The following is a 23,640-nucleotide window of genomic DNA, read 5'->3' as shown; positions in this document are numbered from 1 at the left end:
ACATTGTAAAGTTAAATTAATTAATTAACTAATTAAAAAATAAAAAAAAGAAGAGATAAGGCATCAATGTTTGGGGGAAAAAAAGTTGGCTTGTAAATAATGAAATTGCCCACAAAATTTCAGCATTTATATGCTATTAATTCACTTAGTATTTCTTATACAAAATGCATTTGTGTTTAATCATTTTAAATAGAATCTGTCATAAGAACACTTGCTCACAATTCAACATTCTCTATTTCCATGAATGCTGGGAAAGGGGATTATGTCAATTCAGAATATTCCATAAAACAAATTTCCTAGTAAGTGGTATAAAAATTTCAATTCCAATAATTCAGTTCTTATTCCACTAATTCCAAGGATTCTACAGATACTCTTTTGCTATATAGTACAGGAAATGAATTATCCTTAATTTAATAAGAGCCAATGACAAAGACTTGGAAATATTTTAATTATACAGAGATAATCAATGTAATGACATGTTACTGTGAAATGATACTATACTATTGTGAGTTTTGTTCATCTCTAAATCTTTAAATTTTAACAAGAGTGCTAGTCCTTTTATTCTGTATAACTGATAAAACCTATGGAAATAATTCATTTTTGTATCCAGATCCATAGGTTTAGAATTAAGGAAGATTCATCAGGATGAAACCAAAATATTGGCAATAACCATTCATGCTATCTTTTTCAAATATGATGTTTCTATGACTTGTTCATCATTGAATTCCCAGCACCTTGAGTTGCTTGGCACAAGTGGATAGTCAGTAAACACTAGGTGAATGAATGAATAAATTACAACTCTTACACCCATACTACTCACCATGATGCCAATAATGAATATAACAAATTCATTCAATACAAAAAACGAATACAATAAATTCTGGACCAACAGCTAATGAAAGGTCTAAGTGTCACAGAAAAACAACAAAAAAAAAACAAAAATCAAAGACCTTTCCTAACATGATGGTTCTTGGTTTTGTTTGCTATTTCTGGGGATGGGGTTGAAATGTGCCCACAGAAATGAGCATGAGACAGTTTACAGTTAAGGCTGTTACAATAAGAAGAGATGTTTTATTGCTGCAAAGGGAATCACCTGGGGTCAATGATTCCCAGGCAGGGAATCAAAAGGCAGAAACATTTTTATGCAAAAGGAAGAAAATGTTTTACTCAAGGCTCAACATGGAAGTTATTTTGCAGAAATCAAAAGACTGAATAAGAAATCTTAAGTTCTAGATCTTGGAAATAGCAAAATAAAAAACTACAAGCATAGAAATTTTGTTGATAAAGGCACTTAACTGAAATTAAAGCAATTTCAAGCCAAAGAACAGTGAAATGTCTACAACTCATACTATAACTCTGATATAAGACATGATGATTCAACTCAGAAAGATATTGGGTATAAACAATTGTGGAATCCAATAGGTCAAATGATGCAGAATTTCTAAACAGCCCTGTCCCTTCAGTTGTTCTTCACATGACATTGTCTTTAGCTGCTTTGCCGTCATGGGGTTGGTTGCACAGCCCCAAATAAGCATCATTGTCTTAAAATGTGGCATTGAAATACAACACAAATGTGATAGTTAATTTTATGTGTCACTTTGGTTGGGACATGGTGCCTGGATATGTAGCCAAACATTCTGGATGTTTCTGTGAGGGTGCTTTGAGATAAAATTAATATTTAAGTTGGTAGATTCTAAGTGAAGCAAAATGCACTCCATTATGTGGGTAGGTCTCATCCAATCAGTTGAAAGGCAGTATAGCACAATAGACTGACTTCCCTCAAGCAAGAGAGAATTCTGCATTTATACTTGAACTGCAACATCAGCACTTCCTGGATCTCCAGCCTGATGGCCTTCAGACTTGAACTGTAGCATTAGCTCTTTCTGCCTCCCCACCCTGCAGATTTTGGACTTGCCAGACTCTATAATCACATGAAGCAATTCCTTAAAATAAATCTCTTTATAAATATATATTTATTTATTTATAAATTTATATATATATATATAGAGAGAGAGAGATTACACACAGAATACTGCAAAGAGATTATTCCTAGTCACACCTCAGAGAGGACAACTCTTTTCTTTTTTTAATTTTATTTTTAAACTTTACAATATTATATTGGTTTTGCCAAATATTGAAATGAATCCACCACAGATATACATGTGTTCCCCATCCTGAACCCTCCTCCCTCCTCCCTCCCCATACCATCCCTCTGGGTAGAGAGGACAACTCTTAATCACAGATAAAATGAAATCAACAAAGATTAATACAAGATAAAGAACAACAACCAAATGTAAACCAGGAGGAAGAGAAAAAATTACATTTGCTTTTTTAGTTATCACATAATTTAACTCATAATTGAGCTAAAGGGGAAAAAAAAAACTCCTTGTAAGTTTTTAAAAAATAAATCAACCCATCTGCTTCTGGAGTATCTGGTTACCATGCTCCTCTCACCTGTCCAGAAAGCAATTTTATTCCACATTGAATCAATAGTGTGAATCACTTTTTTGAAATACCACCTTTTCTTTGTTGCTATAACTCTCAGATGACATGTTTTGTTTCCCATGACTACCTTGCAAGGCAAGAGGTGGTATCACGGCCCAGAATGTGAAATTATTTCCAGGTCCTCTTCATGGTTAAGTAAGCCTAGCTGAACCATATATGTGACATATATTACATGCTACATCCTATCCCTTACTCTGAGTAGGTGTGATATCTGCATGTGAATATTTGTTCATTGTTATTCACTCACTCAAACATATTTCTTTAGCACCTTATATGCACCAGGCACTGAGCTAGCTATTGAGTACAAAGTCCTGAACAAGAGAATGTTCAAACTACTGCACATTGCACTTATCTCACACGCTAGTAAAGTAATGCTCAAAATTCTCCAAGCCAGGCTTCAGCAATACATGAACCATGAACTTCCAGATGTTCAAGCTGGTTGAACAGTAAGTAAAACAGAGAAGGTGTTAGAGACACAACTATCTTAAAATGACTTTATATGACAATTCACAGTTTTCCATTCCTGAATTTTCATTTAATTGGCAGTTGGTTTTCTGGTAAAGGATAGAGAATTTGATACTCATGATGATCTTATAGCACCCTCAAGTGGCAATGTTTTTCTTAGATGTATTACCTTTGATAGGAAAAAAAAGAAAAAGAAAAAAGAAAGTGGTAGAAACAAAGAATTCTGAATGAATGAAGACGTATGAACCCTTATCACAAGGGATTATAGCCATCAGTAGCTTATGGAGCTCAATACCAGAAAAACAAACAACCCAATCAAAAAGTGGCCATAAGACTGAAATAGGCACTTCTCCAAAGAAGACATACAGATGGCTAATAAATACATGAAAAGATGCTCAACATCACCAGTCCATCCTAAAGGAGATTAGTCCTAGGTGTTCATTGGAAGGACTGATGTTGAAGCTGAAACTCTAATACTTTGGCCACCTGATGTGGAGAGCTGACTCATTTGAAAAGACCCCGATGCTGGGAAAGATTGAGGGCAGGAGGAGAAGGGGACAACAGAGGATGAGATGGTTGGATAGCATCACCAACACAATGGACATGGGTTTGGGTGGACTCTGGGAGTTGGTGATGGACAGGGAGGCCTGGAGTGCTGCAGTTCATGGGGTCACAAAGAGTCAGACATTACTGAGTGACTGAACTGAACTGATTACTCATTATTAGAGAAATGCAAATCAAAATATGATGACGTATTACCTCACACTGGTTAGAATGGCAATCATCAAAAAATCCACAAAAAACAAATACTGGAGAGGGTGTGGAGAAAAGGGAGTCCTCCTGCACCGTTGGTAGCGTCAGGGGAGTTTGCAGTTTCTGCAGTTCTGTCTCGTCACAACAAAAATTTGAAGCAATGGACAGACCAGTGTTACAGCCCTCAGACAGACTGGTGTTACAACCCTCGAATGGACCAGTGTTACAGCTCCATGTTATAGCTCAGTTTTTTGTTTTTGTTTTTTAATTAATTTATTTTAATCGGAGGCTAATTACTTTAAAATATTGTAGTGGTTTTTGCCATACATTGACATGAATCAGCCATGGGTGTACATGTGTCCCGCATCCTGAACCCCCCTCCCACCTCCCTCCCCATCCCATCCCTTGGGGTCATCCCAGTGCACCAGCCCTGAGCACTCTGTCTCATGCATTGAACCTGGACTGGCAATCTATTTCACATATGGTAATATACATGTTTCAATGCTATTCTCTCAAATCATCCCACCCTCGCCTTCTCCCACAGAGTCCAAAAGACAGTTTTATACATCTGTGTCTCTTTTGCTGCCTCTCATATAGGGTCATCATTACCATATATATGCGTTAATATACTGTATTGGTGTTTTTCTTTCTGACTTACTTCACTCTGTATAATAGGTGCCAGTTTCATCCACCTTATTAGAACTGATTAAATGCATTCTTTTTAATAGTTGAGTAATATTCCATTATGTATATGTACCATAGCCTTCTTAGTTTTATTTAGAAAGTAAAGGAAAACACATCCTCGAGGCATGAGGGCATGCCAACCCAAAAGACATCAAGAGAAGAGAGGCACCCCACCCCCGGCCCAATTTTAGCTCCTCTTTTTAAATGTTTTTTCTCCTCCCCCTGGACCTGCCCTATGTAAACTGGGTTAGCCAGGAATGCTGTTTGTTTTACCTGAGGTACTCATTCCAGTCCTCAGACCTTCCTTTGTTCTATTTTCATGGGCTTTTCCCTTCCTTGTCTTTTAGCCACCGCCATTCTAGACTCCTTTTTCCTATTCTAACTACCTAATGGAATCTAAATTGATACAGCCACTATGTAAGACAGTATGGAGATTCCTTTAAAAACTAGGAATAAAACTACCAAACGACCCAGGAATCCAACTACTAGGTATATACCCTGAGCAAACCAAAATTGAAAAAGACACATGTACCCCAAAGTTCACTGTAGCACTATTTACAGTAACTAGGACATGGAAGCAACCTACTTATCCATTGACAGATGAATGGATAAGGAAGTTATGATACATATATACAATGGAATATTACTCAGCCATAAAAAGGAATGAATTTGAGTCAGTTCTATGAGGTGGACGAACCTAGAGCCAATTATTATACAGGGTGAAGTAAGTCAGAAAAACAAATATTGTATATTAATTCATATATATATGAAATCTAGAAAGATGATACTGATGAAACTATTGCTAGGGCAGTTGGACACAACTGCAGTGACTTAGCATGCAATGGAGATGCATAGAGAAAAGACTTATGGACATGGGAGGGGGGAGGAAGGAGAGGGTAGCACAAATGAAGAGAGTAGCATGGAAATATATACACTACCATATGTAAAACAGAGAGCCAATGGGGATTTGCTGTATAATTCAGGGAACTCAAACCAGGCTCTGTGACAACCTACAGGGGGAGATGGGGTGGAAGGTGGGAGGGAGGTTCAGGAGGGAGTGGACATATGTATATCTATGGCTTATTTATGTTGATGTATAGCAGAAACAAACACAATATTGTAAAGCAATTATCCTCCAACTAAAAATAAATAAATAAACAGCTTGTAGTTTGAATTATTTCTTTAATAATGAGGATGGATTTTGGCTGGTCTATCCATACTTTCCATTTAATATTCTTCACTTTTTCTTGAGTATTTAGAAGGACTTTGAATAGAACTCTGAATAGAACAAAAGCTACCCTATATGGTAAAGCGTTAGTCAGTCAGTCATGTCTGACTCTTTGTGATCCCATAGACTGTAGCCCACCAGACTCCTCTGTCCATGGAATCTTCCAGGCAAAAATACTGGAGTGGGTTGCCATTCCCTTCTCCTGGGGATCTTCCTGACCCAGGGATAGAATCCAGGTCTCCTGCATTGCAGGCGTATTCTTTACTGTCTGAGCCACCAGGGAAGCCCATATGGTAACAAGTCATAATCTAAACCTCTTGTACCACGTGCTTTTGACTGAAACCAAGTGTTCTCGTTACAGGAAAAAATGTTCAAGATTATCTTTAGATGTTAAGATACTAGACCTGCTTTAAATAAAATAAACTCAATACATATATACTTATAAATTACATCCTTCAGTTTAGTTCAGTTCAGTTCAGTCGCTCAGTCATGTCCAACTGTTTGTGACCCCATGAATCGCAGCACGCCAGGCCTCCCTGTCCATCACCAACTCCCGGAGTTCACTCAGACTCAGGTCCATCGAGTCAGTGATGCCATCCAGCCATCTCATCCTCTGTCATCCCCTTCTCCTCGTGTCCCCAATCCCTCCCAGCATCAGAGTCTTTTCCAATGAGTCAACTCTTCACATGAGGTGGCCAAAGTACTGGAGTTTCAGCTTTAGCATCATTCCCTCCAAAGAAATCCCAGGGCTGATCTCCTTCAGAATGGACTGGTTGGATCCCCTTGCAGTCCAAGGGACTCTCAAGAGTCTTCTCCAACACCACAGTTCAAAAGCATCAATTCTTCGGCACTCAGCTTTCTTCACAGTCCAACTCTCACATCCATAAATGACACAGGAAAAACCATAGACTTGACTAGACGGGCCTTTGTTGGCAAAGTAATGTCTCTGCTTTTGAATATGCTATCTAGGTTGGTCATAACTTTCCTTCCAAGGAGTAAGCGTCTTTTAATTTCATGGCTGCAGTCACCATCTGCAGTGATTTTGGAGCCCAGAAAAATAAAGTCTGACACTGTTTCCACTGTTTCCCCATCTATTTCCCATGAAGTGATGGGTCCAGATGCCATGATCTTCGTTTTCTAAATGTTGAGCTTTAAGCCAACTTTTTCACTCTCCTCTTTCACTTTCATCAAGAGGCTTTTGAGTTCCTCTTCACTTTCTGCCATAAGGGTGGTGTCATCTGCATATCTGAGGTTATTGATATTTCTCCTGGCAATCTTGACTCCAGCTTGTGTTTCTTCCAGCCCAGCATTTCTCATGATGTACTCTGCATAGAAGTTAAATAAGCAGGGTGACAATATACAGCCTTGATGTACTCCTTTTCCTATTTGGAACCAGTCTGTTGTTCCATGTCCAGTTCTAACTGTTGCTTCCTGACCTGCATACAGGTTTCTCAAGAGGTGGTCTGAGAGACCACGTAAGAGGTCACATCAGGTGGTCTGGTATTCCCATCTCTTTCAGAACTTTCCACAGTTTATTGTGATCCACACAGTCAAAGGCTTTGGCATAGTCAATAAAGCAGAAATAGATGTTTTTCTGGAACTCTCTTGCTTTTTCCATGATCCAGCGGATGTTGGCAATTTGATCTCTGGTTCCTCTGCCTTTTCTAAAACCAGCTTGAACATCTGGAAGTTCACGGTTCACGTATTGCTGAAGCCTGGCTTGGAGAATTTTGAGCATTACTTTACTAGCATGTGAGATGAGTGCAATTGTGTGGTAGTTTGAGCATTCTTTGGCATTGCCTTTCTTTGGGATTGGAATGAAAACTGACCTTTTCCAGTCCCATGGCCACTGCTGAGTTTTCCAAATTTGCTGGCATATTGAGTGCAGCACTTTCACAGCATCATCTTTCAGGATTTGAAATAGCTCAACTGGAATTCCATCACCTCCACTAGCTTTGTTTGCAGTGATGCTTTCTAAGGCCCACTTGACTTCACATTCCAGGATGTCTGGCTCTAGGTCAGTGATCATACCATCGTGATTATCTGGGTTGTGAAGATCTTTTTTGTACAGTTCTGTGTATTCTCGCCACCTCTTAATATCTTCTGCTTGTTAGGTCCATAAGGAGCATAATTTCAGTCGACCCTACAAACTATATGGCATGGTAGAAAGAGTACCAGATATACAGTAAAATAATGTGCATTCTAAAATTATTTTTTGAACAAATTATTCACCTCTCTGTATCTGTTTCTTCACACACACACAAAATTAGAGTAGAAACCAGAGCAGAGAGTAGTTGGTGGCTTTTTTGTGTATTAGTCAAAGGTCTTCTGGTTCCAAACCCTAAACTTATTCAAGCTGGCTTATGCAATAAAAAAGAAGTTTTTTAACAACAACAAAAAAAGAGAGAGATGCTGAAAAACTAAAGGGAGTAACACATCACTAGGATCTTTTCAGTCTACTCACTCTTTTCTGATATACACATCCCAACCTTGACCCCAGATGAGGAATGGGCTTTGCAGAAATTGTTTATATCAGTTCAAGAACCAGAAAGAACCTGTCTACAAATATTTCTTATAAAAGTCATAGATTAATCTGTGTAAATCTTTTCCACATGGTAATATACAACTTTCTGAGATCCAGACAGACCTTATCCACGGCATACAGTGTTACCAGTAACCACACATGTTATTTTGGGAAAATTAGGGGATCTAAGAAAAGCTACTTTGTAATATGCTGTTTCTTCCCCTACTTCATGTGACTACCTTTTTTCAGCTAAGGTTTTGGGTTCTTTGCTAAATAAATCAGGCATTTAATCTGTGAGTGTGTGTGTGTGTGCACATTCACAGAGATAGAGGTTCTCTTACCACCAATCTATAATTTGCCTGAAAAGACACTTAAATAATCAAAATGTCCATTATTAAAATAAAAACAAAATATCCCTAATTCAATTTCAATCTTGCAATTGCCAGAAAGTATTTTGCTTTCATACATCTCTACTCCTTTAATTATATTGTTCCTCATCCTAAAATACACATACTTGCCTCTTCCTCTTCTCTCTTACCTTTATCAATTCCCACTACCTAATCCCCCAGAAACAAAAGGGGAAACTAAGCAGATGCGTAGCAGGTGTTCACAACAATAGTACTTACCATTGTGCCATATTTGTTTCTTTTTGTGTTTATTCCTCTGTTGAATGGTGTGCTAGAGAAGAGCCAGATGGGTTTTTTTCATATTTAAATATCCAGAGCCTACTGCTGCTGCTGCTGCTAAGTCGCTTCAGTCGTGTCGACTCTGTGCGACCCCATAGACAGCAGCCCATTAGGTTCCTCTGTCCCTGGGATTCTCCAGGCAAGAATACTGGAATGGGTTGCCATTTCCTTCTCCAATGCATGAAAGTAAAAAGTGAAAGTGAAGTTGCTCAGTTGTGTCCGACTCTTAGTGATCCCATGGACTGCAGCCTACCAGGCTCCTCCATCCATGGATTTTCCAGGCAAGAGTACTGGAGTGGGGTGCCATTGCTTTCTCCGATAAAGAGGCAATAGAATTGTACAATTGTTCCTGGTTCAAGTATTTATTTCTTTGTAATTTCATGAAAGGAAACTTTAATTTCCATCAGAAAATGGAGGTTTGAATGATTATACAAATAAGTAACTTTTAAATGTTTTTAAGTGAAAAATTGTTTGTGTGTATATGTACACATACAAATACATTATATATACATATGCATTATATATCTTCCATACATATTGAAATGATTAAACTTTTACTTAAATGTTAAGAATACTATGTCCTGCAGTGTACTTTGGTTTGTTTAATCTTTGGAGAGTCTTGTCAAAACCAAAATACGAGACTTGCTCACTTATTGATATTTCATTAAAATTCATAGTTCTGAATTAATCTTAGCAAAAGAAAAAACCAATTCCTTATAGACAAGAGTATCAAATAAAAGTATAACCAAAGTGTCCCCTACATTCACCTCCAAATTATGTCTCAAAAATTGTTTAATGACATTTGGCAATTTTAAATGGTAATACAAAGCCTTTTGTTTCAAAAAGAATGAACCTTTTCAATTGAGCTGTATAAAGCCAAAGTAGTAAAACCTTAGAAGGCTTATACTTTTATATTCCAAATCTGAACTCAGTACAGACTTCCAAATAGTTTTTTACAGAAATCAGACTTTTGCTTCTATGGCACAAGCACAAAAAAAGCATGAACATTCAAATGAGTTCTTTCATAATAAGACAGTTGGAGGATTTTTTTCCCCTAAACCAATTGTTTCTGCCTCTTATTTATTCTTAACCATATTTCTGTCTTCCGTTCTTCATCTGTCTTTTCTTTATGACTCCTTCCGTATTTTCTCCTTATTATTATACTTGTTTCTTTTTTTCTCAAGGCATCCTCCAGGCTCATGCCACTATGGACTCTTCCTTGTCTCTTTGTTCTCCTACAAGTCTGTTAATATGCCTATTTTCTTTTTAGTATTTGCTTCTCAATTCTTATCTTTCTTCACTTGGGTCTTTCTTACTTGAATTTCAGGTTTTATTTCTCTCCTTATACTTCTGTTGCTTCTGTTTCCTTTGCTATGGATTATTCTTATATGTTTTTTCTCTTACGGATATATTTTTTCCCCCAACTTCCTATTTGGTCCTTTCTAAGTTTTCCACCTATTTTAACTTTTTAATTCCCTCCCTGATTCCACTGAGGTGTTCCACATTTGCTGTTCTGATTCTTCTTTTCCTCATTTTTTCTTCTTTATATCTTATCATCCAGTTAGTAAGTCATAGCTACAATGCAATAATAAAATAATTTCAAGTATCATTTCACTGAGGATAGCATGAGAATGCTCGTCATTGTATTGTTTTTATCTGATGAACTTCAGTGGATGCGTTAGAAGTATTCATTTGAACATTTTTTTAGACATTATTTTTGAATTTTTAGAACATTATTCAATTTTTTTAAAATTATAATATATGCTGCATATTCTGTGCCTCTTTGCCTAAATGCCTTGAGACCCTTAGCTCTTTACTTAGAAGACAGAAATGATATTAATGACAAAGTTCAGACAATGAATTCAGACTGTTGTTTGATGGAACTGATTTTACAGTTTTTTCTTCTCCTTTCTTTCTTTCTTTTTTTGCTTTTGTCTGTGTGTTTCAGGGAAATCTTAACCGGAACCACATGTTTTGTGCATACATACCAGAAGCCACTCTCCCCTTGTTGGTGGGTGCTTTGAATTTCTCAGACCTGGTGAGGAGAAAAGATGATGCTGATTCCCTTATGTAATGCTACTTTGTGCCTGTCAGAGAAATATTACCCTAGGTAAGTGTTGCTTATGAAAAAGGAGCAATACTTTTGTCTATCTTTGTACTCCTGTAAACTACAGTACTCCATTAATGCTGCCTTCATTAACAAGTCAGATATTTGGTATTGCACAATGTTGCAAATACACAGCAGTGTATTTAATAGAGCTTCACTGATGAACTATCACGATTTGTGGCAAACAAGATTAAAACACTATATGGCTGATATGCCTAGAGAGCATTTATTAAAAGCTGTAAATACGTATTTATTTAGAAATGGAATTTGACATAAAAATACGCCCAGAATGAAGACACCAAAGATCTAGTTGTCTTTAATGCTCTGCCCTCTCTTACTTCCCATATATTCATGCAATCACTCATACTGCTTAGTGTGGAAAAATTACTTTGAAAATATTTTCAATGGTCAAACGAACAACCAAACAAATTAAATCAAGAAATGAAAAAAAGGGTCAACTTTCTATGCCCAACTTGAAAAGCCCCATATGTAGGACTAGTTTCTCCTAGAAGCAAAACTACTTTCCCCATTTTCTCTCCTCACTTCCTCCAGTCCTACTTCAAAGATTCAGTACTTGGTCCCCTTCAAACCAAAAGCATCCATCCCAGCAGAAAATGAATTGAAATACACTTGTAACTGTAAAAGGATCAAACCCCTGCTGTGGGAGTGTTATTTGGAAAGTGAAGAACAATGTTGCCTCTGCACTTAGCTATTACTATCACTACTCCATTCAAGGCACTAACCAAAGATGGAAAACCCCAGCCTGAGCTTTGATTACCCCTGCTTGAAATTTATTAGCATTTGATAAATGTCACTCTTGACAACAATGCTTATCCTCTAAAAGCAGCTACTTTTTCCTATTTTCATGGCCATATCACAGCAGTTTTAGATGTTCAAAATATGGGGTAGTAACTCTGATATTGAAATTAGGAAAAGGAGTGTTGCTGTTTAGTTGCTAAGTCTATCCAACTCTTCTGCAACCCCATGGACTGTAGCACCCCAGGCTCCTCTGTCCATGGAATTTCCCAGGCAAGAATACTGGAGTGAGTTGTTTCATCCTTCTCCAGGAGATCTTCCCCAACCAGGGATCGAACCCACGTGTCCTGCATTGGCAGGCAGATTTTTTATCACTGAGCCACCAGGGAAGCCCAAGAAGAGTAGCCAGATCCAAAAGAAATGTTACTCAAGAATGGCTTTATAAGCGGACATTCTCAGAGTAGGTGCCACATCTGCTTCTCAGCCACTAGCTTCTCAGTCCCTCCAGAGATAATTAGATCCTCAATAATAGATCAACTCTAACTAAAATCACATACCTTATTTATCAGAATGTCCATATAGTTTCTTTTTAGAAATCAGTTTTTCTTTTCAGTGACAGCACCCTCTTTCCTAAAAATAGCCATTGTCTGAAGTTATAGCTTAACACAAGTCAGTCTGTACCACTGATTAAACTTTCCTGATGTGCTTCTCCTGGCTTGAAAGTTATTATCTTTTAAAGTTACATTCATTGTTTCATCTTCTGGAGTCTCAATAAACTGTTTACCTATTTGCCTGGGTTTTCCCGAAAATAGTGTGCAGGCATTCACTATATTCTGACTGGATCTTCTATCCAGGTGGTGAGAGGGCAAACTAAATTCCCAAATATACAAAGCGGAACATGTGACAGAATAACTACTGCTATTTATTTTTGTTCAAGAGGACGATACTAAACTACACGATTTAAGTAGTATAGACGTTGATATATTTTAATAAAACAAAGTCACATTATTTTAATATTAAAGACAGGCCTTCTATATGATAAAAAATACTTTCTCCAGCAACTCTGCCAGTGAAGATCTATTCAGTGGTAGGCTGAAATTCTAACTAGCATTTTGCCAGCTGGTGATATTGAGCAATATACTGAGAGTCTCTGGGTTTGTTTCCTCAGTACAGCGGTTAGGATCCAAAGTCAGTAAGTGTGGGGGAAGGGGTGAGAGCCTGTCATAATTATCTTCGAAAAATCACCTGAATTACACAGTAAACCTTATGGGCACTAACTTTTGAGAAAACACTTAAACTAAAACAAATAAAAAGGAATGTATATATACATACATTTGGGGCTTCCCAGGTAGCTAATGGGTAAAAAAATCCGCCTGCCAACACAGTAGAGAGGGTTCGATCCCTGTGTGGGGAAGATCCCTGAGGAAGGAAATCGCAACCCACTCCAGTATTCTTGCCTGGAAAATTCCATGGCCAGAGGAGCCCCGAGGGCTACAGTCCCTTGGGTCGCAAAAAAAGTCCCACACGACTTAGCGACTAAAGAACAGAACAAAATACGCATATGTCTAGGCATTAAAGTCATTCTGGTTTTAACTCTAAAATCACTAACAGTGAACAGGGTACGGCTAGAAAACACAACTCCAGGGTTTAATAAATGTTAATATTCTTCCTTTCTTCTGCCCTAAAGCCTAACAGGAAATCTCCCAGAACAGTCGTTTTAATGCGGTTATGCCTGAGGCATAGATACTTATCCAGCGATAACACCAAAGTAAGAAACTTTGTGACCGTTCAGGGTTCTCTTCCTGACACTGGCACTTAGAAGCGCCTCGCTAAACACAAGGATGAATTATTATTTACCACAGATCAGAGCTTGGGCCATTTCAATGTAATAACACCACAGAAATTTTAAAACGAAAACTTGTTACACACTTCACTACCTCAGCGCCACAACCGGCCCTAAACTCCGGAAAATGTTGCCCCAATCCTCCCGGCTTCCGTAATCTCGCTCAATTTCGCGATACCAAAACTGCGCTCCGCAGCACCGCCGCTGGGGGCGGTTCCAGAACTCTTCCGGGAGGCCACTCTGGAGGTGTCTGGGATGTGTGCTTCCGGCGGCTTCCAGGCCGCTTCCTCAGCCTCCACGACTACGGCCTGAAGTAGTGGGCGCTGAACCGGGGGGCTGCTGGCCTTTGGTCACGACAGTCTCTAGCCATGGACCGAGACCTCTTGCGGCAGTCACTAAATTTCCACGGCCCGTCTTTGCTGTCGCTGCTCCGGAGCGAACAGCAGGACAACCCGCACTTCCGGAGCCTCCTGGGGTCGGTGGCCGACCCTGCCCGGGGCCCGCCGGGCCAGCAGCAGTTACCGGGCAGGTAATGGGACGGCGGCGCCGCTGCGAGACGGGAGAGAGGACTCAGCTCCGGGCTTCATGACCGCAGTCCGGCTGCTGAGCCGAGGCTGTGTGCACATGAGGACTACGGCGCCGGTTTCGAGGGCGGGAGGGAGGAGGGTACCTTCTCCCTGATGTGGGCAATGCGGGATGTGGGTTGAACTTTTAAATCTAGTACTGCCACCAGAGGCGCGGATTCTTTAGCAAAATCCTTTGGGCTTCTGTATATATGAAACAGCGCGGCTGTGTTTTTAAGTTTCCGCGCCCTCCATCTACAGACTGGCGTATGAGGGGATCCCTGGTTAAAACTTTTTTTCGGAGGATGTATGGCCAAGAGCTTAGGATGGTCATGATTGGGCGATGAAAGCAGAGGGCAGAAGGTTGTACGTACTAAAAGGTTTTGCAGAAAAACCAGTTTTCATAAATTTTGTTTTCTTTTTAAGAAAAGAGAGGAGAGTTGACAACATTGAAATACAAAAATTCATTTCCAAAAAAGCGGATCTGCTTTTTGCACTTTCCTGGAAATCAGATGCACCTACAACTGCTGAAGTTAGTGAAGACAATGATGGTGTGTTTAGTCTTAAAATTGTTGCGTTTTGGTTTAACAGCACTTTGATGAAGCAGAACACAGAGCTGTTGTTAGTAATTTTGTTACTTATTTTTTCAGATTATTATGCAGTCATGCCACCGTTAGAGCAATTCATGGATATACCTACTATGGACCGGAGAGAGCTGTTTTTTCGAGATATTGAGCGTGGTGATATAGTGATTGGAAGAATTAGTTCCATTCGGGAATTTGGGTTTTTCATGGTGTTGATTTGTTTAGGCAGTGGCATTATGAGAGATATATCCCACTTAGAAATCACAGTAAGTTACTCACCTTTTAGTTATTTGATTGTTTTTGATAAAAATGTCATCTCAGTGCAAAAATTATATCTTTTCATCCAGCTGTAATTAAGTGTACTCTGCAGACCTAGTTTTGAGAATTAAATAAGTATTAATAGAAAATTTAAGTACTTTTTTACTTTTTAAAAAAATTATTAGTAATAAAATTAGTTTCTGCCACTGTTTCTAGTTTGGGGGGTTTGGTCCTTTGGCTGGCAGAAGTGGGTCCTGTTTTAAATGCTCAGATATTAGTGGACCTGGTGAGATTAGTTAGTAGCCTGGGTTATCTTCTAGCTGAGAAGTCTTTAATTATTTAGTATTCAGCATTAGATACTTGCATATGGATAATTTAGAAACAAATTCCTGTCTTTTCTGTATATTTCCAATAATTAAGTGATTTGTACATCATGATACTTTGCCCAAGGTGAATAGATCTAAATTTGAAATACACTATGTCTCTTTAATTTGAAAGGTTCGGTATTGTCTATTAAAACAGATAGAGAGGGAAGAAAACCAGAAGATACCGCAAACTTGATTAACACACCCAAACCTAGAAGAATTCACATTTCGTTTTCTTGGAAGTCTCCTACTTTCTGGACACATTTTAGTTTTATATTTAATAAGCACAAAATATTTTTTTGTTTCATCATGCATACTTGCAATATATTCAGTTTCTAAAACTAATTGCAAGTTTCATGAGAGTTTAGCTTTGACCTGAACCAGAAAACTTTTTTTATTTATGTTTGGGCACAGAAATTTAAATTTAGAATCTAGGGTGCTAGTTGTTTTCTTAATATTCCTGTCAAGTCTTAGCTGTTTATACTGAACCGCTAGAATAAAAGAAGACACTTCTCTCTGAGGAATAGAATGTCTAGTGTTTTACAGTGCTTCTCATTGCAGGCTCTATGTCCGCTAAGAGACGTGCCTTCAATCAGTAACCATGGGGATCCTTTATCATATTACCAAACTGGTGACATCATTCGAGGTGATCAGTTTCCTCATATTAGTAAAAAAAAGTAACTGGTCATGTTTATGTTAGTTTGCATTGCTTTGCTAATCAACTTAATTTTCTTATTTTTTAAGCTGGAATCAAGGATATTGACAGATACCATGAAAAGCTTGCAGTGTCTCTATATAGCTCATCTCTTCCACCACACCTATCTGGTATTAAATTAGGTGTGATTAGTTCTGAAGAACTTCCTTTGTACTACAGGTAATTTTATCCACATTGTCTCAAGTTAATTGCAAAACAGTTTCTTGGCTAAAAAATTGCAGATTTTGCCCAACTTCTAACAAGAAAGTAGAATTCTAATTTCTCTTATTTCAAAATATGCTAATTTTATTTTTATAACCCATAAATCGGTTCAAACTTGGTAAAAGGAACCAAATCATAATTGCCACACTTTCATGTACAAAAATGGTCTGAGTATTTAAATCCCATGTAATAATGTTATTTCCATAATGAAAATGGGACACGCTATTTAATTGTGTTAATCATCTTAATCATCTTTATATTTTGTGTGTGTGTTTTTTTTCTTTAAGGAAAAGCGTTGAACTAAATAGCAATTCTTTGGAATCCTATGAGAATATCATGCAGAGTTCTTTGGGATTTGTTAATCCAGGAGTAGTTGAATTCCTTTTAGGAAAACTAGGAATAGATGAATCTAATCCGCCATCTTTAATGAGAGGCCTTCAAAGGTATAGTAAATCAGTATTTGTTCTGTTAAGTGGTGAGGTCTGTGGTGCTGATGTGAGAAGCTGCATAACTGAAGAACATAGTTGATTATCCTACGCTTGGTGGCAGCAATATGCCAAAGTTTGAATGAACTAGGTTATCCCTTCTTCTTCTGGAGTGGAGTCTTATCAGTGATTGATGTGTGCCGTGTGACCAGGTAGATGCAGAAAAAATGTATAAGATGCAGAAAATTTATAAGAATTTCGTGTATATGCTAAAGGAAAATACTTTTTAATAATAGTAGTCATTCCTGAGAGTTCAAAAATTTTGCAGTATAAATGGGAATACAAATTTCTTGCTTGAGATTGAGTTTTTATCTGTCATGTAAAGTGAGATATAGTTACAGTTTGACTTTTATTTTCTTTAATAGCAAAAATTTCTCTGAGGAGGATTTTGCTTCTGCGTTAAGAAAGAAGCAGTCTGCATCATGGGCTTTAAAATGGTATGAAGATTTTGTCATTCAACAATTGCATTATTTAACCTAATAGGTTAAGTTAAGGCAAGCATGCTTATGTCATCTTTAAGACAAAATTTGTTTATAAATGAATTTTAATGATACCTTTTTGAGATTAGCTTTTTTATAGATAAAAATGCTACTATGTTGTAAACTTTAAAGATTTACATTTTAGCCAATATTTTTTAAATTTTGTTAAAAAGGAATTAGTATATTATATCTGGATTTCATAAATATTTGTTACAAAATTATCTAAAGACTCTTTCTTAGTTATACTGAGAATATTGAAGACTAATAACTAATATATTTGGTTTGCTTTAAAATTTTATTTATGCTAACATTTTGTTTGGATATTCTGTGAAATAATTTGTTTTGTATGCTTTAAAATATATTTTTAGTGTGAAGATTGGAGTTGATTATTTTAAGGTTGGACGCCATGTGGATGCTATGAATGAATACAATAAGGCTCTGGAAATAGACAAACAAAATGTGGAAGCTTTGGTAGCTCGTGGAGCATTGTAAGTGGATCATGGGTTTTGAGGAATACTTACAAGATAAATGTATATAAGATTTATGAATAGCTCACAAGATAAATTCCTCTAATTTTGTCTCATATCTATAGATATGCAACAAAAGGAAGTCTAAACAAAGCAATAGAAGATTTTGAACTTGCACTGGAAAACTGTCCAACTCACAGAAATGCAAGAAAATACCTCTGCCAGACACTTGTAGAAAGAGGAGGGCAGTAAGTGTCAGATTGGTTTAATAGTAGAGATCTAATATTTAATAGCCAACTACTATAAAATCTTGAACTTAAAGAAATAGCATCTTTGACTTAGTTCAGATACTCTTAATTTCAGTTTTGATTGAAAATGTTTTTTAAATATAGTCCTTTTTACATTCTCTGATCCTTTTATCCTTCCTTATTACTTACTTTCTTCATGATTGGAGATATTTTAGTGTCTTGAGTTCACTGTTGTGAGTATGTATTTTAATACATAGAAAGTTAATAGGTAAATCTTGTGCTGGACACACACCAAAAGTTTTTGTTTAATAGAAATTTCTAACTCATTTCATCATTCTAGTAATTATAATGCCAGAAATACAAATTGAGAACTCTGTAGTTCATTGTACATAAGATTTCACTGTTTTAGTCAACTTATTGCTCTACTTTGTCTAATAAAATCCATGAACTTAGATTAAGTTCCTGGATTTTTGGATTAAACAAACCCTGTAACCTATATTATACTGTCCTGAGATACTGGCATAGTACGTGGCATAATGACTAACAGACTAGTCTAACTTATGAAATATTTTGAAGAAATATAGTATACTTTAAATATAAATAATTTGGTAACATCCTGCTTTAATAATTAAGGGCCAGCATCTTTTTTGCTATCATTTTTTCTTAAATAGAATCATCCCTTTTCTGCTTCATGAATTTGCCAGATCATTACAGTTTGTATGATCATTTCAGAACTCCATATAAATGAAATTTTGCAATATTTGTTTTTAACTGATAAGAACTTCTACTTGGACCCAAGTGATTGGAGCAGCTTTTTTCTTTGTTACATAGCTTACATAACTGTGCTTAGTTGTTCAGTTGTGTCTGACTCCTTGCGACCCCATGGATTGTAGCCTGCCACGCTCCTCTGTCCATGGGGATTCTCCAGGCAAGAACACTGGTGTGGGTTGCCATGCCCTGCTCCAGGAGATCTTCCCAATCCAGGGATCAGACCCAGGTCTCCCACATTGCTGGCAGATTCTTTACCATCTGAGCCACCAGGGAAGCCCCTAGGTACATAGCTAGTGCCTCCTTAGATGTGGTTGTCTTACTATTCACATACTCGTGATTTTTAACTCTGTGAATGGCAACACCATCTATTCGGTCATCCAGTCCAGAAATCTTGATCGTCTTTGGCTTATTCCTTCCTCCCCTCATCCTATCTGACACAGAAGTGATTGCATTGAAACCACTGGGTTTATTCATTTGTTTTAAATTCTGATATTTCACAACATAGACTTGTGAGCATCATCTAATAATGATTATTATCCTTTCTGCAGGCTGGTTGTGATATGTGTGCCTTGGTATTTGTGATGTTAGCAGTAAATTTTCTGGGAAAATTTTTCTGTAGAAAGGAAAACTCTTCATAAACTACTAGGAGAAGCCAGCCTACATAGTTCTGTGCTAAAGTTCAAGATCATACTAAATTTCAGAGGGTATCAGTTGATAGTGTGTTTTCACAAATTATACTAAAATGCCACTGCTTGACCTACAATATGGCTTTAATTATCAGTAATGAATTCCTATTTTTTGTTTAATTGAGATACAGTTGATACATAACTTTATGTTAGTTTCAGGTTATGTTCAACACAGGATTCAATTTATGTATATATTGTGAAGAGTTGACCATTGTGTCTGATTAACATTGATCATCACACAGTTATGTTTTTTTTTTCTTGTGATGAGAACTTTTAAGATGTATTCTTTTTGCAACTTTCAAGTATGGTACTAACTATAATCACCATGCTGTATATTACATTCTCAGGACTTTATTTTATACCTGGAAGTTTATAAAATGAATCATTTTCACCCATTTTACCCACCCCCTACCCCACCTCCAGCAACCACCAGTCTATTCTCTGTATCTTTGAGTTCAGTTTCTCTGATGTGTTTTATGTGGTTTTATATTGTCTTTTACAACAAAACTAACAAAAAAATAGCAGAAGCACAGTATTTAAGTATTGTTCAATTTGGAAAATAATTTGCTAAACATAGTTTTTCCCTCATGAACTCACATAAGCTCTTGCCTATATGCGTATTTGAGAACTTCTAATTTTTACCAAAAAAGCTAAATTTTCCTTTTGAATTTAGGTTAGAAGAAGAAGAAAAGTTTTTAAATGCTGAAAGTTATTATAAGAAAGCTTTGGCTTTGGATGAAACTTTCAAAGATGCAGAGGATGCTTTGCAGAAGCTTCATGTATATATGCAGGTGATTCTTTATTTCCTCTTAGAAATGTAGTCATTTTTAAGATTAATGCCAAAACTTAACTTTCTTCTAGGGAATCTATTCTAGATCACTTAATTATGGCATTACAAAAAGTTTTTTAGATATAGCTTTTCTTAATTGGGTTTGACATTACTTCATAGTTTTGTTGAGAAAATTCCCATTGCCTGTTTGGTATGCAGTTGTCCTTGTAGAATTGTCCTTATAGTGAGCTTTCCTGATTCAGTATTATTACTGTAATTGAGCTAATTATAAAAACCATTCTGAAAAATATTTTATACTGTCTTTTCCTGTAATACTGATGATGATGTTTTCTCATGCATTTTCTTCTGAATTGGACCATTGCTGCTGTGTCTGACATCTGGTGCTGCTCATCCCCATCCTCAAACTGGAAAATGATTTCTTATGTAACCATGCATCCAACTGGGCTGTGCTATTTTTTAAATGGTTTGTATTTGAACATGGTGATTCCCCTCTCAACTCACCATATCGGGATTTCTTCCTTTGAATTTTATTTATAAAATTTGTGTCCTGTTTCAATTTTTAATGGTTTTTTTAATATATATTTTTTTTTCATGTATTTTATTTTTTCTGTTTCTTGCACTCTGGGTCATGGGTATCAATGCAATGGCTTCCCTTTTTTTCCATGGAATACCAACTGCAATATGGTCCTCAATACTGTTCTGGCTGTTCAATGATTAATGCCAAACACCTGTGATTAATTTTTATATGTTAAAAATACTTTTTTAATGCTGGATATATGGTGATTTGGGTATACCACATCTGGTTTTGGTTGGGGGGTGGGTTGGTCTTTTGAAAACTGGATTTTATATATTCTGCTATTTTTAACGTGTGGTTTTTTCCGATATCTGGGTTCTAAAAGAAATCTTTGGAATTAAGAGAAAAACAAGCTGAAAAGGAAGAAAAGCAGAAAACAAAGAAAATAGAAACAAGTGCAGAAAAGTTGCGTAAGCTCTTAAAAGAGGAAAAAAGGTAAACTATAATATTCAGTATTTTTAAACTTAAAGCAAGTACTCAGTTGAACCAAAGTGCCATTTGGGAGATAAAGTAAGTAAAAAATTAAAGTGTTTCAAGTCATAATCAATGATTCTTAGCAAGTATGTGTACCATAAATTTTTCTGTAAAAAGGAGCAAAGGATGGCTAGAGTTCTGAAAAAAAAAAAAAGAAAAAAGAATACAAATAAAATGTTATTTTAATTATCTGTATTTTAGGGAGAAATATTTCAAAATTAGAGCAGTAGTTCTCAACTGGGTGTGGTTTCCCATGGGACATTTTTGGTTTTCATAACTGGTAGGTGCTACTGGCATCTAGTGGATAGAGGTCAGAGATGCTGCTAAACTTTAACAATGATATAGAATTTCCCCACTGCCACCCTACCCTCCCAGCAAAGAGTTATTTGGCCAAAAATGTTAATAGTCCTGAGGTGGTAAAACCATGAACTAGACATAGCCAAATGTAAAACTTCCAGTTCTCTCCTTTATGTATTCAGATGCTCTTAAATTTTTAAGGTAATTTTAGAAATGTCACCGTGTATTTCAAAAATGATGGATTTGCTTACAGTGACAATTGTCTACACAAGTATTTTTTCCCAAAAGTCACGACTAATGGTAAAATTGGATATTGTAGTAAAAACTAAACTTAATACTATAATTCTTATATAAGCTGCAAACTTTTATGAAATCTTTAACGAGAATAAAATAGAACTAAAATCTTTATGGGTAGTTAAACGTTTTTATACTCAACATATCTGATGAGTTAACTACATTTTTTTAGGCTAAAGAAAAAAAGAAGAAAATCAACTTCTTCTTCGAGTGTCTCTTCTGCTGATGAATCAGTTTCTTCTTCATCATCCTCTTCATCTTCTGGTCACAAAAGGCATAAGAAACATAAGAGGAACCGCTCAGAGTCTTCTCGAAGTTCTAAAAGGCATTCAGCTAAGGCATCCTCAAATCAGATAGATCAGAATAAGAAAGATGAGTGCTTCCCAGTTCCAGCTAATACGTCAGCATCTTTTCTTAACCAAAAACAAGAAGTGGAAAAACTATTGGAAAAGCAGGATAGGTTACCATATCAAAAGAAACAGGTAAAAGAAAAAGATAAATGTTCTTTCTCATCATCTTCTGTTGAAATGCCGGATGATTTTGGAGGTAGGTCTGAAGATCCAAGAGATTTTTATGATAGCTATAAAACTCAGGCAGGTAGTAGCAGAACAGAAAAGCCATATAAATCAGAAAGACATTTTTCCAGTAGAAGAGATTCCTCAGATTCTTTTTATAGGAGTTCAGAGGATAAGGTAAAAATGTATGGTTATAGAAGATTTGAAAAAGATACAGAAGGAAGAAAAGAGCACTATAGAAAGTGGGAGCCAGGTTCCACGAGACATGCTACTTCACCAGCAAGCTCAGACTACTCTTGGAAGTCAGGAGAAAAATATAAGAAATCCACTTATTCTGGATCACGTGATCTAAGTAGACATGAGCAAAGATATCAATTAAATAAAAATCAAGGAGAATATGAAAGAGAGGGTAATTACGAGGAGGATATTAAAACAGAGATTCCGGGAGAGGGGCTCAATAGCAAAGAGCATTCAGAAGGTGGAGTTAAAAAAAATTTACCTCAAAATTTACTCAATATATTTAATCAGATAGCTGCATTTGAGAAAGAAAAAGGAAATAAGCCAAAAAACTAATATGCCAAGGGTATCCTCAACATTACACTAAAGACTTTTAATAAAATATTTGGATCTTTTAGTAATACAGTCCAGAAATCTCTGCTCCCGTGGTTTGTAGACATTATGGAAATCAATTGCTTTTTATAGCGGTTCTCAAAGTATATTTGTTTCAGTTATAGGTCCCCGTTTCATAGCTTTTTTTTTTTAATGTGTGTATGTTATGTACAGTTATTTCTTATTCTGATGATTTAAACTTCTTCACCTAAAGATAACTTTCAAAGTATTGTTTCTTCATTGTACTATGGTATGTTAGAATTCCTCAGGTTCACCTTATCCTGCTGTTTGAGAAAATATTAAATTTGTGCATTGAACACTTGGGTCATTTTTATGAAAAATTATTTCATTCTGTTAAAAGCTCTTGACTTTCTAAAGAGATTATTTGAATGTTAAATACCATTTTATAATCATTTGTTTAAAGGTGAATTTTCTTCCATAACATTTTTAAATGGTAGACAGATACGTGTCTTGTCTAATTGACCTCTAAAGCCTGATTTAATTAAAATGATTTATGTACCAGATGTTTAAAAGTACATTAGGAATAAAGCCATGAAAGTTGAATAGGGGCCCATTTTGCTCATCTCTCTTTTTTTTTTCTTCCTTGCTAACAGTGTAGCCCTAAGAAATTTCTTTAAATATTGACAAGACCATGCATTCCAGGCATGAATAGATCAGAGTAGGAAATAGTCCTTCTGGCAAAAGCAGCAGTGG

The 23,640-nt window shown here is 36.5% G+C and overlaps 1 protein-coding gene and 1 long non-coding RNA gene across 5 annotated transcripts; one reads left to right on the top strand and one right to left on the bottom strand.

The window, feature by feature from the left end:
• Positions 1–5,569: 5,569 nt before the first annotated feature.
• On the bottom strand, positions 5,570–13,690 carry LOC139183639 (uncharacterized). 2 transcript variants are annotated; one of them, XR_011567202.1, is made up of 3 exons: positions 10,834–13,690; positions 8,786–8,837; positions 5,570–7,785 (listed from the first exon to the last, which is right to left on the bottom strand). It is a non-coding gene; the product is annotated as an uncharacterized lncRNA (long non-coding RNA). The 2 variants fall into 2 exon arrangements; XR_011567201.1 differs by lacking the exon at positions 8,786–8,837.
• Positions 13,691–13,758: 68 nt separating this feature from the next.
• Positions 13,759–23,495, top strand: TTC14 (tetratricopeptide repeat domain 14). 3 transcript variants are annotated; one of them, XM_070791451.1, is made up of 12 exons: positions 13,759–14,080; positions 14,541–14,665; positions 14,765–14,964; positions 15,883–15,967; positions 16,066–16,195; positions 16,525–16,680; positions 17,088–17,159; positions 17,570–17,689; positions 17,794–17,916; positions 20,047–20,164; positions 21,063–21,172; positions 21,975–23,495. In XM_070791451.1, the coding sequence occupies exons 1-12, from the start codon at positions 13,920–13,922 to the stop codon at positions 22,888–22,890; spliced, it is 2,316 nt and encodes a 771-aa protein (XP_070647552.1). In that variant the 5' UTR covers positions 13,759–13,919; the 3' UTR covers positions 22,891–23,495. The 3 variants fall into 3 exon arrangements, 2 of the variants coding, with proteins under 2 accessions (XP_070647552.1, XP_070647555.1); XR_011567199.1 differs by lacking the exon at positions 21,975–23,495 and having other exon boundaries at positions 20,047–20,626; positions 21,063–21,173; XM_070791454.1 differs by lacking the exon at positions 14,541–14,665 and having other exon boundaries at positions 13,941–14,080.
• Positions 23,496–23,640: the final 145 nt, after the last annotated feature.

Source organism: Bos indicus, chromosome 1, assembly GCF_029378745.1.
Source record: "Bos indicus isolate NIAB-ARS_2022 breed Sahiwal x Tharparkar chromosome 1, NIAB-ARS_B.indTharparkar_mat_pri_1.0, whole genome shotgun sequence".
NCBI lineage: Eukaryota > Metazoa > Chordata > Mammalia > Artiodactyla > Bovidae > Bos > Bos indicus.
This window is presented reverse-complemented; position numbering and strand designations above follow the sequence as displayed.

Coding starts and splice junctions, on each gene's coding strand:
- TTC14 (XM_070791451.1), top strand. CDS start 13,920: ATGGACCGAGACCTCTTGCGGCAGTCACTAAATTTCCACGGCCCGTCT. Junction 17,917..20,046: donor CTTGTAGAAAGAGGAGGGCA/GTAAGTGTCAGA, acceptor TTTTGAATTTAG/GTTAGAAGAAGAAGAAAAGT. Junction 21,173..21,974: donor CTCTTAAAAGAGGAAAAAAG/GTAAACTATAAT, acceptor ACATTTTTTTAG/GCTAAAGAAAAAAAGAAGAA.